This window comes from Poecilia mexicana, unplaced genomic scaffold, assembly GCF_051168715.1.
Source record: "Poecilia mexicana isolate PSO_F unplaced genomic scaffold, ASM5116871v1 scaffold_19, whole genome shotgun sequence".
Lineage (NCBI taxonomy): Eukaryota > Metazoa > Chordata > Actinopteri > Cyprinodontiformes > Poeciliidae > Poecilia > Poecilia mexicana.
In genome coordinates, this window is record NW_028263388.1 from 3694841 (window position 1) to 3709339 (window position 14499).

General features: G+C 40.3%; 1 protein-coding gene across 1 annotated transcript in view; it reads right to left on the reverse strand.

Moving 5' to 3' along the window:
* fasn (fatty acid synthase) overlaps positions 1-13158 on the reverse strand; it is a 39320-nt gene extending 26162 nt beyond the window's left edge. Inside the window, exons 1-10 of the mRNA XM_015002613.2 lie at positions 12597-13158; positions 7372-7507; positions 6611-6763; positions 6352-6525; positions 4751-4951; positions 4499-4621; positions 3972-4087; positions 3685-3819; positions 3016-3475; positions 23-210 (exon numbers count right to left, since the gene is read on the reverse strand). Of these exons, the coding sequence (XP_014858099.2) occupies positions 23-210; positions 3016-3475; positions 3685-3819; positions 3972-4087; positions 4499-4621; positions 4751-4951; positions 6352-6525; positions 6611-6763; positions 7372-7498 (1677 nt within the window). The 5' untranslated portion in view covers positions 7499-7507; positions 12597-13158. The remainder of the gene's footprint in view (positions 1-22; positions 211-3015; positions 3476-3684; positions 3820-3971; positions 4088-4498; positions 4622-4750; positions 4952-6351; positions 6526-6610; positions 6764-7371; positions 7508-12596) is intronic.
* Between the last annotated feature and the right edge of the window lie 1341 nt (positions 13159-14499).

The window sequence follows — 14499 nt, forward strand, 5'->3', positions numbered from 1 at the left end:
GAGGAGAAAGGCTGTACCTGACCTGTATGGCAGCGAGACCAACGAAGGCGTTAACAGTGTCCTCAAAAGTGGCATCATCAGCTTCACTGAGCAGCCGAGACACGACCAGGCCAGTGTCCTTGAGGGCAACGTCAGAACGCAGAATGGACTCTCTGAAGTCCACCAGCTGCATGAGACTGCGGCCCATACCTGCCCACTGGGTTCCCATACCTATGGACAGATACTAGTCTGAATTCAACAACTACAATAAGCAAAAACACCCTGTGTGTATCGGGGGAGTTCAAATAAACTACAAGTATTTTCTATTTTTTCCTTGTGCTGAACCACCTGAGCTTTCTGCACCATCATGGACTAATCAGTTAATTATGAGCAGTGTTGTATTGATAGAAGCAAAACCACAATATTTTCTTGGGGGGGTAAGGTTGGGACCATTGTTTACTCAGAGGGGAGCAACAACTGATTGGCACCACAGCCATTTCAGAGCACAACATCTGAATTCTCCAAATAATTTTCTAAAGACAGAAAATATTTTTTGAAGTGAATAAATATACGTCGATTTTCATAAACACTGAGTTCCTTTAAATCAAGGCTAAAAGCCTTGATTTAAAAGTGATGATTTCAATGATAGAACTCGACAAAGAGTAATGTCTGTTGCTGGTTTCACAACTGGTGGCTATATGATATATTACGATGTTTTTATGTTTCATGATGTAATGCATGTTGATCTACCTTGTGCTGAAAATTGCTATTCACATAAACTTGGTTAATTGATATACTGTGTAAGTATGCATCACTGCTGCCACCAACTGATTTGGAGGGGAACTGATTCAGGTTTTTGTGACGCAAGCAACTGAGCCATTACAAATCATTTCCCAACATTTTACTCCAATGATTCAGTGTAAACTATGTGGTATCCTGTACAATTCAAGAGGAAAACACATTTTAAAAAATACGGGACCAATGTTTTGATTCTGTTTCAGGATTCAATCTTTGGAAGCAGTCTGTCATCATCTCCTTATTTTGACTTATTTGCTCACTCTGCCTTTAAAAGTTCTTTGGGAGAGTTTTGAGTTTTCTTTAGAAGAAAAGACTTTTGTTTTACAGAACTTCTTCTTAGTCTAGATCAGTGGTTCTTAACCTGGGTTCGATCGAACCCCAGGGGTTCGATGAGTCGGTCTCAGGGGTTCGGCAGAGCCTCAGCCGCGGAGATAAAGACACACTTGTATAAAGTCGTGATGATGCCCCGCTTTGCCATCACTTGCTGCAGAGGATCGTTATATTGCTTAGCCAATCAGAGCTGTGGAGGAGCACTGATTGACAGAGTTCCAAAGCGAGAATCATACCCCTAGACCCCTTGAGTGATGAATTTGATTTGTAATTTTAGTTTTTTTGTTTGTTTGTTTGTTTTTTCTCTTCTGATGGAATTTATGGATTTGTTACCCCAGCAACCTCGAGCACGTTTATGTATGCAATTGTATATTGTTTGTTTGTAAATAAAGTAAAAAAAAAAAAAAAAAGATTGACAGAGTTCCACTCTCAGCATGGATTTGAGCTTGTGTCTTTATTTACTTCAGCAAAACTCACCGTTTTTACCAAATTCTATAGCCTAAATCTGCTCCTTAGTCGCATCTTTTCGGGGTTGCTACTGCCTCTAGTGGCGTGGGGGTGGTAACACAGTTAATACTAAATCAGAATACCGCAAAGTATTTTGTGTGTGTGTGGGAGGGGAAGGAGGGGGGAATAAGAAGGGTTTGGTGAATGTGCATATGAAACTGGGGGGTTCGGTACCTCAAAAAAGGTTAAGAACCACTGGTCTAGATATGGAGATTACGGAAAATTTTAGTCTCTTGTAGGACACAACCTGATGGAAAATCTCCAGTGTTGCTCTCAGCACACTGGCAGCTCCTCCAACTGGTTTCAGTCTTGTCTTTTCAGTAAGTTTGGAAAAATATTCAGTTTTTATAATGGCACTAACTCCATTTGTTTGACTGTTTGTGACTGCCTTCACTGGGGAGGATGTATCACTTTGGCTTCAGCGACAGGATGCAAATGGACAAATATCAGGAGAATTCTACAAGAACAGCTGAACTATATTTCAGGTTAATCACTGCAACTGATCACAAGCGTAAACTCAAGAAGAACAATTCTTAAAAATGAATCAAAAGCTTCCTCAACAACCTTATTGGAAAAACTGTTCTGTTTTTGATGTGAATATTCTGTGTGCTGCTGCTAGTCTTGCTCAGGATCCTCTTTAATATCAATGAGATTATCCTGGTGAAATAAAGCTTAATAAAATAATAATAAAAGTAGAGGTGTAAAGGTCTCACCTGTGTACATCACAAAAACCTGGAATTTTACCAGGGGTGTGTATACTTTTTAGAGCCACTGTATCTTCAACATTCCTTGAGAACTAACCAATCACAGCTGGCTTCCTTCCAGACTCCACATCATTACATAATTCAGTACATTTTTCTACTGGAGCAGCACCTTTCTACAACATGTGCATGCACAGTCATTTTACAAAGGCTACCTTACTAAACGGGTTTGTGCGCGCACACACGCACACACATACACCACGCATACACACACACACACACACACAAACAGTCACATTGTTGTATGCCGGAAAGTTTGTGTTGAGTTTGTTTATCAATGGTTGCTGACTGCTTTGCAGTAATAAGTCAAGTTGGACCAGTGTCCAACTTGACTTATTAAGTTTTCGGTTGAACTGCTGGAACTCAAAGTGTACTTTAAGGCAAAGGTTTGATGTTTTTGCCTTTGTTTTCACTAGATGTACACATTCTTTGCTTTTCTGTACTTTTTACAGATGAAGTTCTGAACTCTGCGCAAGCAGGAACAGTTTTTGCACAGGATGGTTGTTGATTATGATGGGGTACATTAATTCTTCAATGCCTCAAACACAGCGACACTGGCTTTAGCTAGTGCAGGAATGTTGGGTTAACATGTTGATACTTGTCTGATTGCATATCTAAATGAACGTGGATGATGACTCACCAGAACAGATGTACCACAGTGGTCTGGCTGAAGCTTGCGACAGCTGAACCTCCTTTACATCGTTCTGAGACCCGAGAACAACGTAGCCCCTGTAGGGCATGCTAGCAGCCGGGATTTCTGACACTCTGCTTAGCAAAGACAAGAAGTTTTCATTGCTGCTGTGTTCCTTCCCTTTCTGGATGACCACGTTCACTGCAGCCTCGGTACGGCCGCACACCGGAAGCATTCTGGGAACCGTCCGTGGCATAGGTGAGTTCGTTGGTTTGCTAGCTGGGCGAAGAATGACGTGAACATTGGAGCCCCCGAATCCGAAAGAGTTGATCCCTACAATGCCCCCACGAACGGGAATGGGCCGGTTGATGACTTGGACCCGACCATCAGTAAGGGCAGGAATGTCAGGATTAGGGTGAGTAAAGTGCAGGTTGGGAGCCCAAACGCCTCGCTCCAGAGACAGAACCACCTGAAGAAAAGATGAAAACATCTGTGACTGCAGAGGAGACGACAATACTTCAGAGTTCCTAGCCCAGGCTTCTTATTTATCCATCAGCACAAGCACAGAAAGTCAAACAAAAAGATTTGAGAAACCTCTATTTGGTGTCTCTGACACTGATCAGAGGCTTCCCATATCAGTCTCAAAGCTGACGGTAAGAGGTTTTCTGATTCGCTCACCTTTGCCAGGGCAGCCAGACCTGAAGCAGGTTCTGGATGGCCCATGTTGGATTTGGTGGAGCCTATCAGCAGGGGCTCTCGCTTTGCCTGACAGAAAACACTGACGATCCCATTCACCTCCTGTGGGTCTCCAACCTGCAAGCAGACAACAGAGATGCAGCAGAGACAAGATAATCCTTGTGAAATATTCTGGACAGATGAGAAAGGAACATTGTGTGGTGATGCAACATCTAAACAGATTAGGAAGATGAATGGTGTGTTTATGACACCACAAGCTGTGTATTGACCTTTGTTCCAGTGCCGTGGGCTTCGATGTACTCCACTTGTTCAGGGGACACATTGGCCTCATTATAGAGAGAACGAACCAAAGTCTGCTGCATGTCACCCGAAGGAAACGTTACACCTGAGGCAACAAGAGGCCAATTAGAAAACCAAAAAGGAAACCTGGCAAATAAGTGGACTCAACATAAATGAACACTCTAAGGAACTTTTAATTCCTTTAGCTAATTAACACTCCAATACAGCACACAAATTGGCACAGAACATAAAACTAGTGGTTTGTGCCATAGTGTGTGTATGGCTGTTTGTCCTGTGTGTCTCTATCCTGTCCTGTAATAGGCAGATGGCTCTAAGATTTGAGAAACCTCTTGTGCTTTGAGTGACTAGATGAATTCAGCCCACTTAGTAAAAGCATTTAAATCATGAAGCTCTAATAAATTGCCTTTATTCTTACATTAATGCATTTTATCCAATATATAATATTACAGAGAGGCCAAATCTTCTACATTTACAGACTTTTGGTGGGTCTACTGACCTTGTTCTTTGTATCCATCTGTATTGTTGCCAGCATTGATTACAGTTGCATAGACTCTGTTTGTTGCAGATCGCTTGGTCAGCAGCACCACTACTGCTGCTTCAGAACGGCAGTATCCATTTCCTAATTTATAAAAAAATAATGAAAAGACAATGAGTGCAGTCATATACTATTCACTTGAATTTGTAAGAATGACTCATCTTAATTATGACTAACATTTAAAAAAATATTTTTTGGGCCAAATTCGTCTACCTGATGCATCGAAAGACTTGCAGGTCCCCTCAGGACTCAGCATCCCCAGTTTCATGAACTGGACTGAAGTATTTGGCTTAAGCAGTAAGTTGACTCCTCCCACCAGGGCAGCATCGATGTGGCCCTGCCGAATCGCATGAAAGGCGTTTTCCAGAGCCAGCAGGCTGGAGGAGCAGGCTGTATCTATGGTAACGCTGGGACCTGGAGGCAATGACATAAAAGTGAATCAACAAAAAAGGGGATGCAAAAACTGAATAGAACAGGGTTGAAAAGATGTAGCTTGCCACCATCAGTCTGTGAATGAATGAATGGCTGAATGTAGTGTGAAGCACTATTGGGTTCTCTGGACCTGATAAAGTGATATACAAGTACAGGCCATTTGCCATTTACCATAGAAATATCCTTTAGTGTCCCTCAGAGGGGAAATTCAGGTGTAGCCACAGCAAAGTAACAGGACATCAAGTCTTGCATATTCACACAAAGATAAAATAATAAGAATATATTAAAAACTAAATGAATAAATTAAGAATAATATACTAAAGAGACATTGAAGAGAAAAGATGCTATCTTATGCGCACAAGTTGGAATATGGTGGCACCAAATGTGGACCAGAAAGTTTACCTTTTCATTTTTTCTTTCAATTTCCCATTAAGGTCTCCATAACATACTGTACAATAAGGGGAAAATTACAACATAAAATACTGTACAGTTATCAAACATAGCATAGTCTGATCCAAAGGAATGCGAAACTGAATAGGATCATTTCTAAAACAGTACCAGGAAGAAGAAAGGTTGCATAAAAATTGTATTATTTTTGTGTCATCTGTCTCTTTTGAAATGTACATGAGTAAAACACACACAGAAGTTAAAGGCGAGCCACTGCATCAAGGCTGTGGTTGTGTTAGTCGGCATATACAAGTGTTTTAATGTTATTCTGTTGTGTTAAAATGAGAAAAGATCCAGCAAACATTTATCTAAAATAAAGCAGTACTTCATGGTGTTGTGAACCTCTGTTGACTGGAAGAGTCAACAGACGTAGAAGTCTACAATGATCAGAACTGCGGCTGGACTGTGTAGTGAGGTATTCAGATATTATCATGGCTGATGAACTTCATAAACTGGATCAAATGCATCTTCAGGATTTTGCCGTTTGGCAACAAGATTTTCACAGACGGCTTTCTGTCATTGTTATTCTGTAATTGTTATTAAGTTGCTGTTTTTCCTGGAAAACATTCACACTGTATATATGATTTGAATATCCATCCAGATGAGGCCTGTTTGTCCGATTAAAAGTATGTTTTGTAAATATACTTTAAACAGCCAGGTCTTAGACATACTTTTCTCTAATTGCCTATTTCTGTAGAAAACATTTTTTATTGGTCTGATGGAATATTCCAATCTTAAATGTTGTGATTTCATGAACTCTGAACAGAAAATTATAATTAATAGAATCAAAAACTTGAAAACATCAGACAGTGTGGAATTAATATATATAATGTGTTCCACTCAGTGATGGAGTTGTTGAAATAAACATAGTAAGCCTTCAGTAATATTCTCATTTATTGAATGCATAGTGTTGGCCACTAACTGTGCACACATACCTTTGAAGTCAAAGAAGTAGGAGAGTCTGTTGGCCAACATGGCGCGCTGGCAGCCGGTCATGCTGTAGCCCAGCAGCTCCTCTGGGTCTCTGCTGAAGGCCTCACCGGCTTCAGCGCCGCTCACCCCAACATAGACCCCCGTCCTGCTGCCGCGCATGCTGCTCGGATTCAGACCTGTAGGCAACAGGTTTTTGAACAATGACAACTCAGTTAAGCTTTACAATTTGGATGCTGTTAGTAGTTCACAGTGTTTACCCACCTCCATCCATGATAGCCTCGTAGGCGACCTCCAACATGAGACGGAGCTGGGGGTCCATGGTGTTGGCCTGCTTGGGGTGAACTCCAAAGAAAGCTGCATCAAAATGACTAATGTCCTTCAGTTTGCCGTTCCTTCTGGGTAGGCCATACAAACCTTCGGAAAAGCAGATTGATTACAGTTCAGTTGAGTCCGAACTGCGTTTGATGACAATGCTGAAGCAATTTTACATCAAAATAAGCAATTTACTAGAACATATTTTAAATGTGGCAAGCATAAAAAACAGATGTTTTCAATGAAATACTAATTATTATTATACTAATTAATTATTTAGACAATGTACAACTGTGTTCTTTATACTATTTGAAGATGTGGTTACCTGTAGAGGGAAATGGTCCAGTAAAGCACCCACTTTCATAATAAACGTCTGATCTAGTTCACATAAATGAACCTGGTGGAGATGATGATCCTCCAGAAATTTTAAAATACTTATAATGCATCAATGAAATGGTCAGAAAATACAACTGAAGAAGCACTTGCAGCATGAAATCCACCTGCAGCTGATTTCTTTTCAAATATTTTCATCTGTGTATGTTTAGATTTAACACATAATTGAATTGAATTGAACTGAATTACTAATAAAAACAATATGTATGTGAAATGTGAGAAAAACAAGTTAAATGTTTTGACTGGGCAAGGTGCCGCACAGATGTAATTTATTACACCATAATTCAAACCCAGTGATTCCACATTGCATGTCTAACCTGGGGTCCACCGCCGGTCGTCCTCTGTCACCATGTCCACACCATTGATGAGGTTTTCCCAAAACTCCTCCAGGTTGTCAGACTCTGGCAAGCGGCCTGATATTCCTGCTATGACAATCTCATCCATCCTGGATTACTGTAAACACAGAAAAGAACACCGCACATGTTTAGTAGAAGAAAGTGACAGTAAACTAATTTAAAAAAACAAAATTTTTCATTCTGGACAAGATGTTTGCCTCTTGGTATTAATGGGAGCTTATTCCATGTGCTCTGCCCCCCCTTCCACTTTTAGAACCTCTAGAAACCATTAATCCAATAATCTGAGAGGGAAGGGAAGAGGTGGTTCTGTTGAGTCAACATTTCTCCATGCAGTAGATTACCACGGACCAGTCAAGACTTGGAAAATTTTGCTGGTCTTGGTCTTTTTATCGCAGCCTGTGGGGTTTACCCTGACTGGGAACGAGAATGCAACCTGCTGAATGTGACAGGTAGCCAATCAGAAAGCGTGGTGACGTAAGAACAGAGGGGAATCCCAAACAGCTGACATATCGCGCAACTGTGAGTCCGGTGGATATCGGAGACGATATGTGGAAATGTTTATTATTATATGTAAAGGTCATTATTATATATGTTTATGTTTATTCAGTTAAAAAATGTTAACTATGAAAAAACATAGTCGCCTCCAAATCATAGTGCAGCAAATAGAGCGGCTGCTCCCGCTGTCTTTTATCCACCGCCTTTTCTTTTTGTTACGTCTTTTATCTCTTAAAATGAGTCCACAAACTGTCACTGTTGCTTCTACATCGTCATCCGTGTTTGGTCATTCTAAATTCCCGTATGCTATGTTGGTGGTTTTGTGGATTTTCTTCTGGAATCGCGATGTTTGACTGGAATCGGTTCGTGTGGTGTGTATATCCGCCTTGTGGCTGGACACACGAACCGATCGAACCTGTTCGACTTTTATCAGCTCTGTGATCACAGAGGTTTGGAAAATCGGCCGACAATTCTTAAATCTTGCCGTCTAAACCAGACTTAAGACTCACAAGCTCTACTCATCTCCTTTCGACCACTGCCCTAACGCTCTCTGACTCTGGTCGCTATGGTAACGTTTACATATCCCTTCAAAATAAGATACAGATGCGCCACAAAAACGAGCATTTTACTTTCATGAAAATGTTAACTCACGATAATGACTAACGGGAGCCCTGAGCTTGTTTCTCTGCAACGAGACAGTCCCATCTGGGAGTGATGGAGACAATGACACCCGAAGTGTTGCTTATATCCACAGCCTACTTGGTCTCTACGTAGCGAGCCGATCCCCGCATGTTACACAGCTTGTAATGTTTGACTCACCTACCGGTCCGGGATAAATCCATCCTCCTGTCTCTTCTCTGGGCCTTTTCCCCTTTGCAAAGAAACTTTCCAAAGACATCTGATCTGTTACTCATTTTGCTGCTTGTGGGCTCAGTGTTGGCGCGCAAGTAACTGAGAGAATCCGGTTAAAGGATTTTCAAAATAAAAGATCCTCCAGACTCAAATAATACATAAAACGGAAATATTTAATTATTTCTTGGGCTGCCCGGTACCAATTGGTCCACGGACCGGTACCGGTCCACGGACCGGGGGTTGGGGACCACTGGTAAAGTATTCCCTCAACAAGACAAGCCCGGGGAATAAGAAGTTTAAAGCAGTATGTCTATTATCATAAAATAAAATAAATGTTCTAAAATTAAAAACAAATTACAATAATAACAGAGCATCAGTCAGAATGAATAATTATCAAGTAGTCAAATAGTAACAATGGTTATAGGGTCCAACAGCTACAGGGACTAAGTATCTGTTGTACTCTCTTAGAACGGCTTGAACATGTAGGAATCAAGCAAACAGCGCTAGGCTGGTTTAAAGCCTGTATCCCACAGATTCCAGTTTGTTCATGTGAACAATAAATCATCTGCATATACTCCAGAGTTCTCTGTGGAGTAGTACAGGGCTTTGTGCTTAGACAAGTTCTTTTTGCTATATGAGCCTTTTTGCTTTTCCCACCAGTAGGTACTGACAGAGTAAACCTGACAAGATTTATGGGCAGATTTTACTTTTTTAGGTTAATGGACCTAGACCTAAAGTATTGATGAACAGCCATGTATTTTCTTGGAAATTATCAGAATTTTATTTATTTTATTTTGAAAATCCCTGGTCTGAAGATTTTGAACAGGACACATCAGTACAGTGTTGTAAAAAAGTGCTTGCATCAAACAAAGCTAAAATTTTAATAAACACACCCTGAAGAAATACAAAAAGCTGTAATTGATGTAATCATGAATGTTGCTCTCTTTTAGAAAATCCTGCAGGAGAATGTCCAACCATGAGTACAAAACCTAAAGCTCAATCTCACTGTGGTTCTGCAGGGGCAAGAAAATGTCCCAAAGCGCAGTAGCAAGGCATCCAAAAATAATAAGGAGCACCAAAAACAAAAATGAACTTTTGGAGTGGCCTAGTCAAAGTCCATAACTTTGACTAGGTCAGACTTTGATTTAGTATCTGAATCCAACGTGGCTTAATGAAAACATTTCTGCAAAGGAGAGCAGACCAAGATTCCTCAGAGATAATGCTAAAGACTCTGTAGTTATCCGAAACTGTTAATGTCAGTTGTTGCTGCTAAGGGTGACACAACTGGTTATTAGGTTTATGGGGAAATTACTTTTACCCAGAGGGACAGGTTGGTTTGGACAGCTTGTTTCTCTAAATAAATGAACCCCTTGTTTGCTGTTTGTATCTGATCAAGTTCTCTTTGTCTGATTTTAAACTTTTTTGATGATCAGAAACATTTAATTGGGACTAAGCAGCAAAAACAGAAGAAATCTGTAACACCAGTAGTGTCAGAGCAGAACGACAAACATTCACAAATCCATTTTAGCTATTACACCGTGACACTTTAATGAATAGAAAGAGAGATGGGCTCTAAGACAATTTGTTAACAGCTTCTATCCATATCAGTGCCACTGAAAGGAAACAGCAGCTACCCGCTGCACATAAAGCTCAGTTCCTGAACACAGTCTGAACTGACGCGGTGCTGCTTAGCTCCAGAGCATGCCACAACAGGAGAAGACGAGTCAGCAGCTTGATGAAAACAACGACACAATATCGATCAATGCTGAATTCAGTGACAATAATTTAGTCACTAATTTAAGGAAGCAAAACACTCCACATAGAATGAAATATACCAAGCCTTTATTTCTTTCTGTTTTGATAATTATGGCTTACAGAAAATAGAAAACCCAAAACTCAGAATCTCAGACAATTTTCATAATATTTTATTTTTTTAGAGCTACCTGCATATCAGCCTCCTCTACTATCCGATAAGGAGAAACTGCTGAATAATAACAGGAAACCAGCTTACTCAAATTCCTGATTTGCTTCCCCACAATCTCAACAGTCATCTCACAGTGAAGCTACTGATCAGGAATATCACGTCTGCCATGCGCTAAATGCTGCTCAACACTGTGAGTGAATTATGCTTCATTTACAGAAAGAACTGCCTTATTAGTATGGCATCCAATAAAATGCTTTATTAGGTCATTTATAAAATGTCACTGAACTGAATGCAACATCAGTTCATTTCACACAAATATCACCAATTCCCAACAACAATCACTTCAGGAATCATACAAAGCAAAAAGGTTTGATGTTAAAATGGATTCACTTCAGTCCAATTTATTCCAAGACAATCCAGTAAAACATATGGATATTGTCATTCAAAAGCAAAACTTTGATGCAATTCTGAGTCCTGGGAAAGTCCGAGGAAGAGACCTCTAAGATCGCTTCTAAGTTTAAGATGCTGACATCTCCTCTGATGGTTGACGATGAACACTGATGTCGTGGCTGAAATATGAATATAACTCATGTGTTTACATCTATCGTCACTAAGATTTTTAATTATGTATTGTGTGAGCAGACTTACTTGTCAACTTAATTGCATTTTTTATTTAATAGAAACACTACAAATGTGAAATGATTTTGTTTTTCGAAATTAACAAAATATTAAAAGATGTTTTATGATATTAGTATATATCAGTAACTGGCCATAACAAGAGCATTAAAATTGGCTATAGATATCGGCCCAAGTTTTCATATCGGTGCATCCCTTATAACTGAAATCAACAGAAGCAGCTCTCAGCATTTCCTAGCCCCACTTTGTTTCTCAAGGAGCAGCCAAATAAGTGATGGCTCTGTCCCCAAAGTCCCCCTGGGAGAGCCCTCCCACCCCTTTCTGACCCCATCCTCCCCACACGCACGCACACAACACACACACACACACACACACACACACACACACACACACACACACACACACGTTTGTGTTGCTATCTTTGTGGGGACTTTCCATTGACTTCCATTCATTTCTACAGCCTAAACCTTACCTTTACCCTTTTCCTAACCCTAACCATCACTTACCTAACCCTAACCAAAACTCAATTCATACCTTAGCCCTAACTCTGACCCCTGACCCAAAAATAGGGTTTCCCCTTGTGGGGACCAGGCTCCGGTCCCCACAAGGAGCAATTGGTCCCCCACCCCCACACACACAGACACACACTGCCATGATGAACAGCATTCTGTTCACCATGACTGGTATAACAAAAATATTTAGAGCAAAAAATATAAAGCTGTTTAATAGAAAAAAGCTTTCTTGAATCAGTTGTGTTTAAAGTATGTAGTGTAATTTAAATTATCACCATTTGCAGAGCAAAAGCAATAAAAAAAAACATTAACTTATTTTTAATTAATAAAAAGGTCCAACAATCATAGACAAATATTTCTTTGACCCAATAATTAAAGCGCTAGGCTTAGTGCCTAGAAAGCCAGTGTGCCATCCATGTTAAGAGGATACAGGGAATCTGTAACAGTGCAGTCACTTATTTCCAGGAACCTGATCGGCCAGACCTGATACTGAAGCACCAGACCGGTTGGTCAAGCGACTGGAACGTTTAGATGGAGTTATTTAGAACTGGAGTCACTGCAGTGATGCCCAACACATTCTCTCTTGTGGTTAGAAGAGCACAGTTATAAGAAAAACAAGCATCAACCGTTCGTTAAACTTTTCAAATTCTAAGCTAAATTTTATGTTTATCAATTCTAATTACTTCCATTCCAAGTTTTTTTTTTAAAGTGACGCAGCAACATGAGAGAATTAGAGCTTAAGCCCTTTGGAAAAGCAAAGAGCTCACCTGTCTCAGACTCTTCTTCGTGTCCCGGTGCTGAATTCGTTCGGAAGGCAGTTCAGCTAGGTGTCGTCGGTAACCGGCTCCTCTCCTCAATGTTCAGCCGCCGTGCTTCTTTCCCTTTTTTTTCTCACTAATGAATATAAATGTGCTGTATTATGCCTGGCCACGCCACATGGGCTGACAGCCGCTTGACGGTACAGTCCAATGAGAGAAGAGGCAGAGCTTCTGGATCCAGCCAGTGATGGAGTAATTCGTTGGCCTCCGACGTAACAGGAAAAAAGATGTTAGCAGGGGGGTTACTCCAGTTCAGACTCCTCTTACTCGTCCCGAGTCGCTTTGCTCCAACTGCCCGAAAATTTTACGACACTATAAGCAAAGTTTTGGCTTAACGAAAACGAACAAACCGACTTTCTACTTTTTGAATAATTGGTCAAGTAACTCAAGAAAAACTGATGTTAAACCATCAAAGTCTTCACATAAAAAAGCACTGTTTTAATGCCAAGCAATTTATTATCTTTTATTTCTCATTTACGATCTTAAAATTAAATGATGCATAAGTACAAACGACTCCACGAGACCGGTATTTTCACACGTTGATGTCAACAATGAACTATTCTACATGACGTCTGACTTGACCAATCACGCAGCGGAGGTGTGAGGGTTTATCCAATCACCATAGAGAGGTGTGTGACTTTCAGAGATAAGGTGATTACAAGGCAGGGCCAAATGTTGACGTCACCTGCAGCTCTCGCGTGATCTCTTTGGGTTACTGGAGTTCATCATTTCGGCCAGGCCTCACTAAGAACTCACTTAACCCGGCTACTGTGGTAATACAGAGATAACAAAGGCAAACTCTATCTTGCTAAATAGATAGTAAAACAAACAGATACTAACACAGGTCATGTTATTTCAGGAACAGGTTGTATGCTACGTTTAAAATCAGTTTAAGTTCATGGAAATTAAATTAAAAGTATACCAACATAGTCTTGTTCTGATTTTCTTTTTATTGCTCTGAGAAAATATTATTGCTTTTTGAAAGGGGTTCATAAGGGAGAGACTGTTGACTTCCAGCTGTCCTGTAAAGCCACAGTGCAGTTTCAGTATAAGGACTCATCAGAATGCAGTAGGGCTTTTCTTCCCATAAAAGAGTTTAAAGTATGTAAAAACTCCAGTGCCAGTTATCCTCTCCACAGGACAGCCACTGGTGTACTCGACAACATGTACAATATTTCCTTGAAGGGTTTAGCTTTAATGGTATTAAACAGATTGTCATCCCCACAGCTAATGTCTAACTTAACTGAGGGGAAAAGGGTAGTTTATGTTAAGTCAACTTTTTTAACTTTTGTATTGTGTTACAATGTTATTCCCTCATCATAAACATATCTGGAATGTTGCTTTGATTCTTTCGTACATGTTTGTGAATTCCATGAATCTCCCGTGGCAACCATTCAGGGGTGCCTAAATAATTACTTATACAAAGCGTTGCCAGTTTTCACAAAGCTCCTCCTTGGAGCTGCAGTCTCAAGCAGAGTTTCCATCTCACAGAAGAGACATGTTCCCTTCTCAGTTCCTCCAGACTAGCAGCAGCAGCAGCAGTTAGTAAATACCTGGCTAACTGCTGCTGAGGTCATCAAACAAACTACTTCTCAGTTCAACGCTCCGAAGAACTGTCGTTAATGGTATAATGAGATGCGTTATTTGGATGACGTTCTGAAGGGATTTATATAGTAGAGCAGAAGCTTTTAAAATAAACAGAGGCCCATTTCAAAATGTCAAATTGCAAGGTCAGTATTTTTATTACAACTGAAAGTATCATAGCATTGTGCTATAAAATGGGACTATGTTCAGAAAATACCTATTACTGCCCCTTTAATTATTTCATTCTCATTGTTCAATCTTAAATTAT